The 15,667-nt window shown below is 53.5% G+C and overlaps 1 protein-coding gene across 5 annotated transcripts in view; it reads right to left on the reverse strand.

The window, feature by feature from the left end:
* MPP3 (MAGUK p55 scaffold protein 3) overlaps positions 1 to 15,659 on the reverse strand; it is a 26,287-nt gene extending 10,628 nt beyond the window's left edge. For 2 of the 5 annotated variants that reach the window (XR_005797583.1, XM_040497712.1), the window contains exons 1-9: positions 14,569 to 15,446; positions 14,204 to 14,322; positions 13,861 to 13,938; positions 12,169 to 12,249; positions 11,777 to 11,914; positions 7,409 to 7,490; positions 5,927 to 6,012; positions 4,497 to 4,571; positions 1,816 to 2,012 (exon numbers count right to left, since the gene is read on the reverse strand). Coding sequence is in view for 4 of the 5 variants with exons in the window: in XM_040497712.1 (XP_040353646.1) it covers positions 1,816 to 2,012; positions 4,497 to 4,571; positions 5,927 to 6,012; positions 7,409 to 7,490; positions 11,777 to 11,914; positions 12,169 to 12,249; positions 13,861 to 13,938; positions 14,204 to 14,322; positions 14,569 to 14,677 (965 nt within the window). In the remaining variant the exon portion in view is untranslated. Of the gene's footprint in view, positions 1 to 1,815; positions 2,013 to 4,496; positions 4,572 to 5,926; positions 6,013 to 7,408; positions 7,491 to 11,776; positions 11,915 to 12,168; positions 12,250 to 13,860; positions 13,939 to 14,203; positions 14,323 to 14,568; positions 15,447 to 15,545 lie in introns of those variants that run through there. The other 3 variants (XM_040497710.1, XM_040497711.1, XM_040497708.1) reach the window with 3 other exon arrangements.
* Positions 15,660 to 15,667: the final 8 nt, after the last annotated feature.

The following is a 15,667-nucleotide window of genomic DNA, read 5'->3' on the forward strand; positions in this document are numbered from 1 at the left end:
CGAGGAGGAAGAAACCAAGTCTTTTGCTCTGGGAGAAGCAAGACCGTCCGGCCCAGGACGGTCAAGCGATCAGTCAGTACTTTCCTATGACTGGTTCTCAAGGAAAGGAGGTCTTTTCCTCGCTCTCCCCTGGCCTCCCCATCTCCAAGAAAGCTAGGAAGCAGCAGAACAACTCCCAGGAGAGGTCAAGGGCAAAAGTGACTCTAATTTAACAGCCTTTTCCCCCCAAATCAGAGAGCTCAGCCAGGCACGTTGCCCAGTTTGGCCATCAGTGGAGAGACCGTCACCAAGGCCTCATCTCTGATCTGAGAAAACACTCAGGGCTCCTAGAGGTGTCTTGAGTTCCATATTTAAATGCAGCTGAAGACTTCTCCCCCAAGACCTGTGAAACCAAAGACGCATGTGGGTCTGAGGTTCCCCTGAGGGAATAGGGCAAAGGTTCGCAAACTTCGCCACCTCAGAATCACCTGGAATGTCTGTTGGGACACAGAGCTCGAGTCTGCCCCTAGAGCTCCTGATGCAGCAGGTCTGGCGCAGGGCCCAGGGGTCTGCATTTCTAACACGCTCCCAGGGGATGGTTCCCAGGGGATGCTAATGCGCCTGGCCGGAGACCACACGCAGGGGCACCGAAACAGCTGAAGCCTGAAGTCTGTCCCTAGAGCATTCCACAACCCCAAAAGATGGAGGTGGGCTACGGGCCTCAGAAGAGGTGACACGGTCATTACTGCCACACCCTCTGAGGCACCATTTACACTTTTGGAAATCTATCCTAAGGAAATAATTTGAAGCATGAGGAAGAGTCTAACGTGCAGGGTGACTCCTGCAGTCTCGTAGCACTGAAAACAGTGCAGACACCTGAAAAGTACAGCCCCAGGGAGGCAGTGAAGTCACCCAGGTATGATCCTTCCCCAGAGACACCTCCCTGCACGCCCCGATGAGGGGCGACCCTCCTACGATGTGACCTTGCAGAGCACGGGTCCTCCTCCCCAGCACCCGCCACATTTATATAAAGTGTTCGTCTGAACCCTGCGTGACTTGCCTGCTAAACTGTCAGCTCCTCGGGGGCAGAAACCGTACTTGCTGCCCATGAGTGAACGGTCTATTTTCTTATGCGATATTATACAGCCATTAAAATCACACAGTAAAGAAGAGGCAATAATGTGGGGAATGCTGACGTCAAAATATTGAGTTATATACACACAAAAAGGAGGACTTCCAGGGCGCCTGGGTGGATTGGTCTGTTAAGCGTCCGACTCTTTGATTTCGGCTCAGATCATCATCTCGAGGTTCGTGAGATCGAGCCCCGGGTCGGACTCTGCACTGCAGTGTGGAGCCTGCCTAGGATTCTCTTTCTCTCCCTCTCTCTCTGCCCCTCTCCCTCTCGTTCTCTCTCAAAATAAATAAACATTAAAAGAAAAGTAAGACTTCCAATGCTACGTGCACCACTTACATAAAAAGCACAGGAAGGAAATAAATGATGCTGTCTCAATAGGGGCAAGACTTTGGGCAATTTTCTTTTCCTCGCCCTTCCCTTCTGTATGTTTATGTCTTATTTTTCAACTTTCTTTAGGTGTGCGTTATAAAATATACGTTAATTTAGGAACACAGATTTCCAGATGTTTGTTTACATCTCCAACAGCCATCCCCACCGGTTAGGGCACAGAAGACAAAACACACAAACCATCAGTACTTACCTCAGGAGCAACACACAGTGCGCCCCTCCGGCCATGGTGGCAGAGATTTGGGGCTCTGCCAGCTACCTGTGCCTCTAGCCACTCCAGAGCGCCCCCCCCTTACAACATACCCCAGACCCACCTTTCCTGGAACTGCTTGGAGGGGATGAGACCGGCCCGGAGGTTGGTGTCCCCTACTCGCTTGGCCTGCCACCACGTGGGATCATCCTGGCTCACCACCTCCAGGACCTGCCTGCGCTGGAAAGGCAGGCCTGCCTCCTGGCAGGGAATGGCCCGGTCCTCCCGAGGGTTGTAGTGGAAAAGAGCCCGCATGAACACCTGAAGAGGGCGTGATCACAGACAGGTCTATGCTGCATCGAGGGCCAAATGACAACTAGCGCCCACGGTCAGGACAAGCAAGGAGCCTCAAGCGCAGAAAGCTACTCGGAAACACGCTGCACGTGTTTTCCTATCGTTCTTCAGCCATTTTGAATATTCTAGTCAGGAAACCCATCAAGGTTCAGAAAATTAATAGATGGGCTCTATATCTGAATTTCTCGTTCCAAAACTAAGTATTTCCTTATTTACCGGATCTGCTGTCCTTATAACAACCTCTTAGCATAGACAAAGCGGCAATTAGTCCTGGGAACAAAAAGTAAAGGCAAGCACGGTTTTAACTAAAATGTTATTTTTGATATGCTAACTGCCCCTGATGAAGTCAGCAGCCATCTGCTAAATAAGTAATCTAGATATTTTGGTAAGAACCCAAATACTAACAAAACTACTGTTACTGACTCCTCACCATCCCCTTTCAGTGGGTAATTGACATCCACATTTTTTACAGCTCAGTCCTGCCTCCTCTGTCACATACTTGGCCAACCCCCAACTCTCCCCTTTACCCTGAAGTCACCCTCTAGAGAAGATGATGGGAAAACAATAGCATTTTGTCACACTTCCCTGTTCTATAACTTAGTGGATAGATTTTTTTTATTTCTATTTCCAGACCATTGAGGCCCAATTACATTAACAGCAAACAGGAGGAAAAAAAAAAAAAAAAAAGCCAGGGGGCTTCCTTAAACAGATCCAAGTCATATTCCTTTATGCACCAGTCAGAAAAGATCCAGTTAGACAACAGTAAGAACTTTCTGGCCAGATATTGCAAGGACAGACACCCTCAAACAGCCACAGATGTCATCAAGGTCCCAGGTACCCGTAAGAGAGTATAATCTTAAATGCCCAGCCCAGATCAAGCTTCTGGATCAAGAATATTTAGGAAGGATGGGCTAAGGCACAGGCTACCCATTTTATCCTCCAGGAAAACCAAGTTTTCTCCCTGTATCGAGTTAGAACCTGCAAAAGCTGCTTACGGAGATCACATCAGCATGTCCAAGAAAGAACCACCTTCCATCAGATAAGAGTCTACATTAGGTAAGCCCTGGGATTTAATCAAAGTGTGCAAATAAGAAACAGTCGCGGAAAGACTATGTGTTCATTTGCTGTGAAACACGGACATCAAAGACGTTGTCCATTACTGATCCCCATTCACCAAAATGTTTATTGACAGCTACTCTGTGCCAAGTGTTGTAATGTCCCTTCTTTCATGCACTTAGTGCTGGGAGGCAGGAGCTGGGAATCACCTTTCTTGAAAAATTGGCATGCTTCCTTCCACCTACTAATGAAAAGTATGTTGTGCATTTCATCTCCTTTCTGCCTTGGCTGCCAGGAAGACCAGATCCAAATTTATTTGAAATCAGAGCCACGCCCTCTTTTCCGCTCTACCCACCACCTCAGCTCGGGTCGTAATAATCTCCCACCGAGGCTTTTACAACAGCCTCCCCACCAGGTCTCCTTGCCCCCAGTCTCTACCCACTCTAGCCTCCCCCACGGAGCTGCCTGGGAGCTCCCGCATCCCCCGGGGCCTTACCATTCCAGTGCGCGCCAGGCAGACTTCCAGCAGCCAGCCCCGGCATCTCTTTGTCCAAGGGCTTTCTCTGGCCACTGCTCTACTCTAATCCAGCCAGCAGGGATTGCTGGGAATTAATTCCCGGGTGCAGCCTGGTGCGAGTTGGTGCCTTGATCTCCCAGCTGCCCTGGTGCCCTGGTGCCCAGATCTCCCAGCTGCCCTGGCTCTTGGGTGGGAAGACGGAGGGCGTGTGTCTGTAGGGCAGCCCTGAGTTTGTCCCAGCAGGATTACACCCACAGTGGTAACTTCCTCCTCTCCACACCCTTGGGCCTCCGTCTAACGCAGACCCCTCTGCCTGAACCTCCCTCCTCCTCATCTTCACCAGGGAAGTCCTACCAGTCCTCACCTTCCTCCAGCCCCACTTCTAACACCCTTGCTACATGACACCTTCCATGGCACCTGTAACTCTGCCCGGGATCCTTCTGAAGCACCAATCGTCCAGCAGTGAAACACTTGGTCCCCTGCCCCTCCCCCCGCCCCTTCTGAACTAGGAATCCTCAGAGCTACTAACTGTCCCTGTCTCCAGCACCTGGCAGAGCGCCTGGCACAGAGGAGGTGCCCAAAAAAGGGTGCCTCACCGAAGAATTAAACAAATGGCAGTTACTTAATTGGTCCCGAATCCAGCACATTTGGTACCTTCTCCTCTTCATGGCCCTGATTTTCTATTTCAATTAAAATAACCTTGTCTTTTATTAGTAAGCTACGTCAAATCCTGTTTAGAAAGAGACAGGTACAAATACATGAATCACACTGTGACTGAATCACAGTTCTCCACTGAGCGTGCGGTCCAAGGACCAGACACGTGATCTCTTCCGGAATGACTGCTTCAAAGCCCTCCCCCACTTCCAACCCCGCCATACCTTGCTGTCCTTTAACCGGCCCTCCTCCTGGGTGGCTGGGATGATTTTCAGGGTAATGGATCCCTGGGACTGCGCCTGAAAGGGGAGAGGGCGAAGCTTACCACCTCCCACGTCCAAACCTCCGTGAGTTCAAGTCTTACTGTCCAGATCTGGAAACTCGCGTTCAGAAGGAAGTCAGACTCGCCACCACCCCTGTGGCCCACTGTCCCATGGTGGCACCCAGTTGGATTAACTAAAGGAAAACTCAAAACCAAGTACCAGTTGCATTTTCATGGGACAAAGGGACAAAGGAGCACCAAGGACAGCGCATGCAATGAATTCCACTTTCCCATCCCTCCTGACCTCCCGTGCCCCAAAGGGCTGACCTCTCATGCCTCAAAGGGCCACCCTTCTTTCTATTCTCTCAGGTTATTTTAATAACCAAGTGCAGTTTCCTTTCCCTTCCTTGCTTCCATTTGCCCCACACGGGTTCTCCAATCTCAAGCCACTCCTCCTACCTTTCCAGGGGTTCCCCTTCCCTCTACCCGACACAGACTCTGCACCCTCACGTGGGGGCCCACGAGGCAGAATGCTGGCAGCCCACGAGAGCACGTCTCGCCCAACGGTCTCCCAGGCCCAGCACCACCCTAGAACACAAGGAGGCCAGTGCCCAGAACCAGGGAAAGGGCAGTGGCGGCAGGAACACCAAAGGAGCCTGCCCGCTCCCTACAGCGGGGCCTCCTCTCTTCGGATCTTCCCATTTCTGCCCCTTCCCGAACCATCAGAAGTTAGAAAAGAGGGTCATGTTCGGGGAGGATGCCTTAGGGTAAAGCAGACAAAACTGTGATTGGGGCTTTTTACAACTGCAGCTTGACTTGAACTTCCAGTATGGGCTCTGGAGGTGGTTTGCGTCCCCAGCACGTAACACCCTCTAGAATCCCCTTACAGATGGGAAGTGCTGTAGCCTTTCCCAGATGTTTACATCCTAATCACAACCACACACTGGATGAAAAACCACCCCTGCTCTGACTTTACAGGAAAGTGAAACGCAAAGTGAACTAATGACCTGCCCGAGGCTGCACAGCTAGAAACTAGTGTAGGCAGGATTCAAACCCAGGACCGGCTGACCCCAAAGCCCTTGCTCTTGGTCCTCCCTGTGCTGCAGCTTCTTGTTCCATATTCCTCAGCCCTTCGGAAGAGGGGGCCCTTTTGAGGGGATCTCCCAGAAGGGTCCTCGGGAAAGGGACAGGGGGAGGGGGAGGGCTGTGCTGAAGAGACGGTCTGAGAGGCAGGAGGCCCGGAAGCGCCATTCTTCCTGTTCCCCCCCCCCCCCCCGCCCTCGCCCCCTGGACACGCTGCAAGGCCACTTTGCCTGTAGCCTCAAACATCCCCCCCCCCCCCCCCGCCCCCCCCCCCCCCGCCCCCGCCCCCAGCATGCATGCAGCACAGACCAGAATCTGGCTGATCTCGTCCGGGCGCTTATGCAGGACTGTGATCCCGTTCACTTCTCGGAGCTCATCTCCAACGTGGACCAGACCTAAGAGACACAGGGGCTGCCCCTCAGCACAGGAAGGGGCCTCAGCCCCAGGGCCCCACTGGTGCCCACCCGAGGAACCCGCCGCACGCACGGCAGACCCAAGGTGTAAAGGCAGCGGGTGGGCCCGGGACTGGCTGAGCCCTACTGCGCGTGGGGTCCCTCACTCGGCACCGCGGCCTCCAAACCACCCAGGGGAATCCCCAGTTTACAAGGGCGCAGCTGAGACCCAGAAAAATAACGCAGCTTGCCCAAGGCCGCTCTGCCAAGAAATAAAGGAGCCTGTGTTCGAACACATTTATTTTGACATAGAAGGTCTGTGTTCTCTCACTTATAACCTTTGCTTCTTTAAAAACATTAACTCTTCGCCTTCCCGGATTAGCAGACACACTCTAAGAATGTCTTTCTCCAGTCTTAACAAGAAAAACCGAAGGGCCCCGGGAAAGATGGCATCAAGGGTGTCACACACACCTGTCCACTGGCCTCTGCTTGAATGACAAGAGTCTCTACACACTGGGCCCTCTTTGCTAATCAAAATGAGGCCGGCAGCAATGGCCCCCAGAAGGCAGGCAGGAGTGCGGAATCTTGGGCCCACCCTCGACCTGCTGAATCAGAACTGCATTTTATTTTTTTTTAATTTTTTTTCAACGTTTTTATTTATTTTTGGGACAGAGAGAGACAGAGCATGAACGGGGGAGGGTCAGAGAGAGAGGGAGACACAGAATCGGAAAAGGCTCCAGGCTCCGAACCATCAGCCCAGAGCCCGACGCGGGGCTCGAACTCACGGACCACGAGATCGTGACCTGAGCTGAAGTCGGACGCTTAACCGACTGCGCCACCCAGGCGCCCCCAGAACTGCATTTTAACAAGATGCTCGGGAGGGGGAGGGGGGGCTTCTGTGCTTGTTAATGTTTGAGAAATCACTGGACTTCACAACAGCGATCCCCAGACTTCTGGGGTAACACCTCTCTACACCAGAAGGTTTGCCTCCCAACGGAGTAGCTCTTTCACACAAATGATTCTCAACCTGTTTCCCACCCAAACAAATCTGGGGCGTGAACACCCTTCCCTCTGTAATAGTGACAACCGGGGTGGTGGGGAAGGGTGTCCCGGCTCCTCAGTTAGAAATTACCCGTCAAGCCCGTGCCGTAGGCTGAGCTTCCACAGCCCTCGGCTAGGCCACGGGGCAAGACCCCGACGTTCTCCAGGCCCAAGGTATTTTCAGACGATTGAAATTTCTACCAGGCTTGGGAAGAAGAGAAATCCAGCCACACTTCCCGAAAGCAAAGCACATCCCAAACAGGGGCCGGAGAGGAGGAAAGGAGACTTGTGGGCCAAAGGGAGAAGGCTGGGGCACGCTGGCCATCACCTCGGCCAGGCCAGCACTGACGCCACTCACCGCTCCGGTCTGCTGCGCCCCCTCGCATGATCCGGGCCACCACAACAGCTCCTGAGTGCTCATCCCGCCGGATGGTGGCACCCTGCATCAGAGACAGAGCGGGCGGGATCCTAAGAGGCAGCCCCAAACCTCACACCCCAACTCTCTGGACCCAACAGAGTGTCCCCATCTCTCCTTTTGTCACCCCAGAGAGCAGATCAATGGGGCTCTTTCCAGTGCTGAGGACATCATAAAACCGGCATCTCACATTAACACAGCACAGCAATTCACACCTTACAAAGCACAATAACACTGGGGAGCCTGGGTGGCTCAGTCGGTTAAGCATCCAAGTTCGGCTCAGGTCATGATCTCACTGTTCATGGGTTCGAGCCCCGCCTCGGGCTCTGCGCTGCCAATCACAGGGTACTGGGCCTTCTGTGGTTGCCGAGGGGAACCAGTTATGCGCCAGCCAGAGCTTCGGGACCAGGACTTGGCCCGTGGACCACAGCAGAGATGATGTCTAGGGTGAGAGGCGCTAACAAGCCCTCAGTTTCCTGCACCACGCAGGCGGGACTGTGGCAGGCAGGGCAGTGTCAGGTGAAGGGCTGGAGTTGGATGACCCTGGATTTGAATCCTCTCTGCCATTCACTGAAAGCATGCAGCCTTAGCAAGGAAGCCCCTTATCTTCTCTGAGTCTGTTTCCTCTAGGGTGTGGGATAGCACTTAACTCCGGGGGTTAGTACAAGGGTTCTACCAGGTAATGCAGGCAAGCCACGTAGCATACAGTAAGCACTCAGTAAACGTTAACCTTTTATTATTGGCTGTTCCTGCAAACGCATTGGCACACCCATTATTATCTTCATTCACGCCGCCTATTTGAAGCCCATAGGACAGACACTGCCAGAAACCATCAGCCAAGAACCCCACAGCTTCTTGCTCCCTAGACCTTCAGACTTTCCAGCATCTCTATCCATCCTTTCCTCCTTTCCCCCCCTCTCAGAGGAGGGGCGCCTTCCGTCTGGGCTGGTCTTTCTGTCCCCTCCCTTTCTCTGCCGCAGTCTCAGTGCCCCATCTCTGCTGGCTCCTTCTCCTGGCTCCAAAAATATCACATCCCCTTCATCAATAAAAAGCCTGCCCCCCTCCCCCCATCCAGCAGCCACCGGTCTCTTCCTTTGGAGCAAATATCTTTTTTTTTTTAATTTTTAAATGCTTATTTATTTATTAAGAGAGAGAGAGAGAGAGAGAGAGAGAGAGAGAATCCCAAGCAGGCTCTGTGCTGTAAGTGCAGAGCCCAACACAGGGCTTGAACTCACAAAATGTGAGATCATGATCTAAGCCCAAACCAAGAATTGGATGCTTCACAGACGGAGCCCCCCAGGCGCTCCTGGAGCAAGCTTCTTAAAGAAGCAGTCGCATCTGCTCTCTCCACTTCCTGCCCCCCGAGTCCCACCAGCTGCCAGCTCCCACGTTCCATCTTCTCTCCTCTCTCTCCCATCTGACTTTGGTGCCCGCTCTCCCTTCGGGATCTTCTCTTAGCCTCGGCCCTGGTGATACCCCTCTCTCCTGGGTCTTCCCGGTGACAACTTGTCCTCCTCAATCTGTCTTTCAAATGGTGATTAAAAGGCCAGGATCTGGCCCTGGCCCCCTTCTTGCTTCACTGTCTCCTCTCTACCCAAGCGGTCTCGACCTCTCAGGTGTGATTTTCACCATTCCGGGATGCTGGCGGCTGCCCACTCTGTATCTCTGAACAAATAACCCTTCCACTTCCTGGATGCCTCCACTTTTGAATTCAATGGGACCTAAGCTCCCTATTCCTCCCTTGAATGATGGCCCCAGTGCCCACCCGGCCATCCCAGCTGGATACCTGGGCACTATCCCAGGGATTCCCCCCCCCCACCGCCCCGACTCCTGCCCAAAGCGGTGCAGCCACAAAGTGACATTAATTTTTTTCTGAAATACTTCTTGGCTTTCTCTTCCCCGTTCCCACAGGCCTAAGTCAAGCCCTCTTTCTGAACCTCCACCTATCTGGTCCCCACCTTCAAATCAGTCCTCTGCTTCTGGCCTCCTCCTCCAGGCCACTTTCTATCTGGCAACCAAGATGATCTTTCTTTTTTTTTTTTTTTTTAAAAAAATGATTTTTTTAAATGTTTATTTATTTTTGAGAGAGACAGAGTGTGAGTGGGGGAGGGGCAGAGAGAGAGGAAGACACAGAATCCGAAGCAGGCTCAGGCTCTGAGCTGCCGGCGCAGAGCCCGATGCGAGGCTCAAACTCACGAACCGTGAGATCATGACCTGAGCCGAAGTCGGACGCTCAATCGACTGTGCCACCCAGGCGCCCCTGGGATGATCTTTCTAAACTGCAAATCTGACCATGTTATTTCTTACCTAAAACCTTACAATAGCTCCCCACTGCTTTCAGGATCAAGCTATGACACGCTGCAGGGACAAACAGCATCTCACTCCGATCCGGCCCCACCTCTGTCTCTCCTAACCACAACTTAGCATTCTACATCCACACTGGGAAGCCCAGAGCTCCCTGAATATGACAGAGCGGGCAATTAGCTAGATATAAGCAGGGAACAAGTGCTTTCTGACTGATAAAATAGCGGAAGCCAAGTTCCAAACAGCCAGGACAGACCCTAGGGGATATGCCCGAGTTCCTCCCTCTGATCACTACCCTACAGTAACCGATGGCTTCGTTGTAATGCACTTACATTGTGGTTTTTAACCCCTTGCCCCCGCCCTCCCCCATTGTTGCCCTGACAGGTCAGACAAGGACCATATGGGGCTAAAAACTCCCCCTCCCAACTGACAGGAGGAGTCCCTTGGATGCCTGGCCGCAGCCTTGGTCAGGAACCGCCCTATCTCTGACCCATAACCTATCCAAACAGAAAAATGAAAAGACAACCCTGACCCACAGTGCAGCTGTCACTTCTGGGACCGCCAGCTCTCCAACGGTGGAGAGTGTACTTTCACTTAAACTGCTATGAAACCCTTGCTTGCGGGGCGCGTGGGTGGCTCAGTCAGTCAAGCGTCCGACTTCGGCTCAGGTCAGGATCTCACGGTTCACGGGTTCGAGCTCCGCGTTGGGCTCGGTGCTGACAGCTCAGAGCCTAGAGCCTGCTTTGGGTTCTGTGTGTGTGTGTGTGTGTCTCTCTCAGCCCCTCCCCTGCTCATTCTCCTGCTTCCCCCTCTCTCTCAAAAAAATATATTAATAAACATTTTAAATAAATAAAAATAGACTAAAATAAACCCTTGCTTGCTTTAGAGTTTGGTTCTACATTCTTTCTTGGCCAAACTCAGGAACCAAGGAGGGAGAACAGGACTGCCCATTGGCAAATACACCATGCTGTTTCCCTCACCGTGATTTTGCTCAGGTAACTCTGTGCGGAGTGCCCTTCCGCTCCCTTTTCCTTCTGGGAAGCTTGTTCCCTCTCTTGGAATTCAGCTCCGGCATCACCTCCTCCGGGACCACCCCCCCACCCCGCCCCGTCACTCTCCTGTGACCTCCCAGAGGGCAAGGACTAAGTCTTAGTCGTCTCTGAACCTCCAGCGCCCAACACGGTGCCTGGCACACGATATGCTCACTGCATCAGTGGATGCCTGCCCCATTTTGCAGGTGGGGAAACAGAGGAGCACTCCTCTTCCGTTTGCAGAAGTGGTTTAGCTGGGGGTCCTTGGTGAGAGTGGAATGGGGGTCCCTGGAATGCCAGCTGCGGTAATTATCCGGGGCAAACACTCAATTCTCTGGACTTCCTCCACTTCCCTCCATCTAATAAACACCCCTGTCCCTTTGCTCGGTAAATCGGTGCTGAACTAGGACCAGAATGATGACAATGTGTCAGCTGGGGAGGAGAATGGCTGCTGCCCCGTGCTTCCTCAGTATTCAGAGCTGGATTTGGCCAACTTTTTCTGTAAAGGGCCAAATGCAAATATCTTAGGCTTTGCAGGCCACACCATCTCCGTGGTAACCACTTAGCACCGCTGTCACGGGGAGAGGTGGCCACAGACAATGGGGAAGTGAAAAGGCATGGCCGTGTGCCAGTAAAACTTTATTTACAAAAACTGGCAGTGGGCTGGGTGCGGCCTTCGGACTATAGCTTGCCAACCTCTGATTCGGAGCAGGATGATCAGGGTGGCCCTGTACAGCTGCGAAGGTTATTTACTGCACAAAGGAGCTCTGCCACAGTTGAATGAGGCCGTATACACCCACAGAAAGAGGTACCCTGTACACAGTGGTGCCACGGGGACTCATAGCAGCCGTGATGAAGCTGCCATCACTCACTCCAAAGACTTTGGGGCTGGGGGGGGTCTCTTCCCAGTTTTCTGGGTGGGTGAGGGACGGGTACAGCGACAGGGTTGGGGTGGGGAGAGGTGAGTGTCACATACCAGGGGCTCCTTGTTCTTCACCAGGCGGACAATCTTCACTGATTCTTCATCAAAATCCTCGTCAATATTCTCGGGCAGAGGGGGAAGAACAGGGTCGAAGTTCTTTTGGGCAACCGTATCGTGCACCATGAGCATGGCCTGTCAGGAAAGCGAGAGAAATGAAGGGCTCCAGCCCCGAAGCTCACAGGGGCCCAGGGGGGCCCTGACTAGGCAATGATTTGGAGGTTCCCGATCTCAGGCCAGAGAGACCACCGCCGCCCAGTCACAGGCACTGAGGATCCCTCCGCTCAGAATTCTCCTTCCTTCCTCAGCCTCCTGGCCGAGCGCTCCCTCCCGCCCCCATCCCAGGAGATGCACGCTGCGGGGACAGGCAGGGACTGTGGCGTGACTACCTTGAGGTGGGGGGTGGACAGCAGCTGGAGCAGCTCCCTCTCGTCGCTGTGCACGGAGGCGGCCTGCAGCTCTTCTATCACCTGTAGAGGAAGGACCAAGACAGAACGCACCTGCCGGAAGTCGCCCAGGGAAAGACGCCGCTCCCTGCGCTTCAGACCCAAGGGCCCTCGCCGGAACCGTGACAGCACCCAGGAGTTCACTAGCCCCTCAGCCACCCCAGGACGGTCGCTCCCAGGGAAATCACAGCAGGGACCAGAAGCGCCTCGGTAGCTCCGTAAGGTATTCCTAACGGGAGCCAACCTCTTAAGCCCTTCCTACGAGCTCTTCTGCTTTATGTGGAGCTCCTCGCCTAACTGGCACAGTGAACTGAACACAGAAGGGGCTGTTGTTTCGCCGTTTGACAGGCGAGGATCAAGTAAGAGAGATGAACTATCTTGCACGAGGTCAAAAAGCCAGGATTTGAACCTGAGCTTAGCTAGCTCTATTATCTGTGTCCTCACCACTGTGCTATTTTATAGATGAAGCAGCTGGGGCTCCGAGAGGTTGACTGACTTGTTGAAGGCCACAGAGCTAGTAGGAAGGCAGTGCTGACAACCTAACGTGCTCTCTGTCACATCACAGGAGCGAGGGAAGGTCTGCACCCACAGGCTGCAGCCGGGCCTCGCCAGGCCGTCTCCTGAGGTTAGGTGAGTTTATTCAGGAGCTGGTCTTGGCAACCAACTGGGACAGCTTTTCCCAAGCCATGCAACACAGAGGACAGGTCTAGAAGAAATTAGGAAGCATTCCTTTTTTTTTTTTTTTAATTTTTGTTAATGTTTATTTATTCTTAAGAGAGAGACAGAGCATGAGCTGGGGAAGGGCAGAGAGAGACAGAGGGCAACAGAATCTGGAGCAGGCTCCAGGCTCTGAGCTGTCAGCACAGAGCCTGATGTGGGGCTCGAACTCACGAACCGAGAGATCATGACCTGAGCCGAAGTCAGATGCTTAACTGACTGAGCCACCTAGGCACCCCTAGAAGCATTCCTGTAAAAAACAAGAATGCTGGGGTGCCTGGGTGGCTCATTCGGTTAAGGGTCTGGCTCTTGGTTTTGGCTCAGGTCATGATCTCACAGTTTGTGGGTTTGAGCCCCGCTGGTAACGCAGAAACTGCTTGGGACCCTCTTGTCTCCCTCGCTCTCTCCCCCTCCCCTGCTCGCATTCTCTCTCTCTGCCTCTCTAAACAAACAAACAAACAAACAAACAACAAATAAATAGATAACAAGAACCCCGAACCAGTAAGCAGGGACGCACTGCAAGTCTTTGGATCCTAGGGCTTTACATGAGGCCTCCCCCAAAGCACAGAACAAGGTGATTGTTTGACCCTCATATCGCCAGTCCTCAACAATGTGAGAACTGCTGATCTGATCCAAATGCTCTTATTTCACAGCTGGGGGAAGAGACTTTCTCGGGAACACACAGTAAGTGGGCGTCATTGCGTCCCCGAGTCCCCTGGCCTCGTGCAAGGCTCACAGGTTCTTTCCTGCCTGTTAGGAGGCCCAAGGAGGAGCAAGAAGAGAAGGGAAGGAGATGCCTCTTCACCTCTGGGCTCCGAGCCCCTGGGTCCCCTAGGCTAAGCGATGGTGACAGGCAACATGAAGGAGGCCTATGGGGTAGGGAGCAGGGCTAACACCGTAAGGAAAAACCTGGCTTACATCCTCAGCAAGGGCCACAGCGCTGTGCAGAACTGGGGTTGGACTCTGCCTCTCGTAATAGCGCAGCTTCTCGTGAATCTGCAAAGACAGCCGATTTCAGCCTGGGGCCTCCCAAGTCAGCTGCCCCGGTGTGCCCCGGATACCACACAGCCTGCCCATGACTGTGGGGCTGCACGGGGCTGCACCCATGGGGTCACCGATGGGACAGCAGAAGAGAAGGCCATTCACAGTGGGCTAATGAAGACCTTTCTGGGGGAGGGAAAAGGTTGAGATGAAGTGCATGGGCCCCGGCTAGGAAAACCTCTAGAAACCCTCACGAAATGGGATGAAATGAGGCTTTTACCTTCATTAAGTAACTGAGGCTTTTTTCACTGAACACATCCCTCAAGAAGCCCATCTCTTCCTTGTGGTTGGAGTCAGGTCTGAGCTGAGAAGTCAACAGTGCCAGGGTTTCGTGCAAACCTGAGGAGAGTGGAAGAAACACAAAGTAGAGCCAATGCAATGGGTACTTCCTGGGGACCCCAGGGGACCCGAAGTGGACCCTGCCGTATGGACATGTTCTCTCCCAGGCTCTGGTTCCCAGGGTTCGCAGGTAAGGCCGCTCCCGTGAGCCAGGGCTGGGTCCACCTGCTTTCTGTCCAGCCTCGGGCTGCTGAGCAGGCTCTTGTCCTTCAGGGCTATGGCAGCCCAGCCAGGGGTCACACTCACCGGAATCCTCAGACAACACTGGCATGTCTGTGCTGGTCAGCTCCTGAGCTCCGCCTGGGGATCCTGGGAGAAGGAAGGTAAGGGCTGTAGCTCCGTCAAGCATGTTCATTCAACAAACAGTGATTACACGTCTGCTGTGTCTGTCCGTGATCAATCTGGGGACAGAGGGGTTGGGAACAAGTAACTGCTCCCTTTTGTCAGAGAGCAAAGGAAGACTAAGATTTGCTAGTACCCCCGATGTGCCAAGCATTATGCTGGGTGGTTTCATATGACATTTTTCTTAATCTGCACAAAGCTCTGAGAAATGGATACTAATATCCCCGTTTTAGCCTGATGAAGCCTGATCAAGAAACAGGCTTGGAGGAGTTCAGCAGCTTGCGGGTCAGAATCCATGCTCTGGTGGCCCTTCCAGGCTGGTCTCAAAGGTACAAAGTGGCCTCTGCCGGACAGTGGGTGCTCTCCTCTGCAGCATCCCCTGTGCCCTGTTACCTTCTAAGAGGTCGTGGTCTGGTCCCTTGGCCTTCACAAGTCCCTCGGTCACCTCCAAGTCCCTTGTCACACCTTCCACAAGTACGTGGCTGGGCCTACGAGCTCCCTCCTTCCCCACCACCCCCAAGTCCCAAACTGAAGGGAGCCTCCCCCAGAATGGAGTGTTAGAAAGGAGCTGGAGAAACGGGAGTCGGGTTTCTACGGGAGTCGGGTTTCTACTACGCAGGACTGGGGAGCCCTAGTTCAGGAGCCACCCCCCCTCCCCAACGTGCTCTGCAGCACGTGGACCTCAAAAAGTCTTCCTTCAGAAGGGGACAAGGAGAGTAATGATTCATTCATTCCGCAAACATGGAGCACCGGTGACACCAAGATGCCAAAGAATGATCCTGGGCTCTCCAGCCACCGCACCCCCCCACCTCCATCCAGACTCACCCTCCAGTTCCTTCTAGCCGTGCCCCCCCCCCTCCCCGAGGCGGCCAGCCACGCACTCCAGCTCGCTTTCGGAAAGAACCTGTGGGACGAACAAGGAGCGCGGCTGGCCGAAGGGGAGGCGAGCCCCAGGGGCCGCTCGGAGGCGGTCGGGAGAATGCCGAGCGGCGGGAAAGGAGCG

The sequence above is a fragment of the Herpailurus yagouaroundi genome, unplaced genomic scaffold (genome assembly GCF_014898765.1).
Source record: "Herpailurus yagouaroundi ecotype Mexico unplaced genomic scaffold, PumYag 189, whole genome shotgun sequence".
NCBI lineage: Eukaryota > Metazoa > Chordata > Mammalia > Carnivora > Felidae > Herpailurus > Herpailurus yagouaroundi.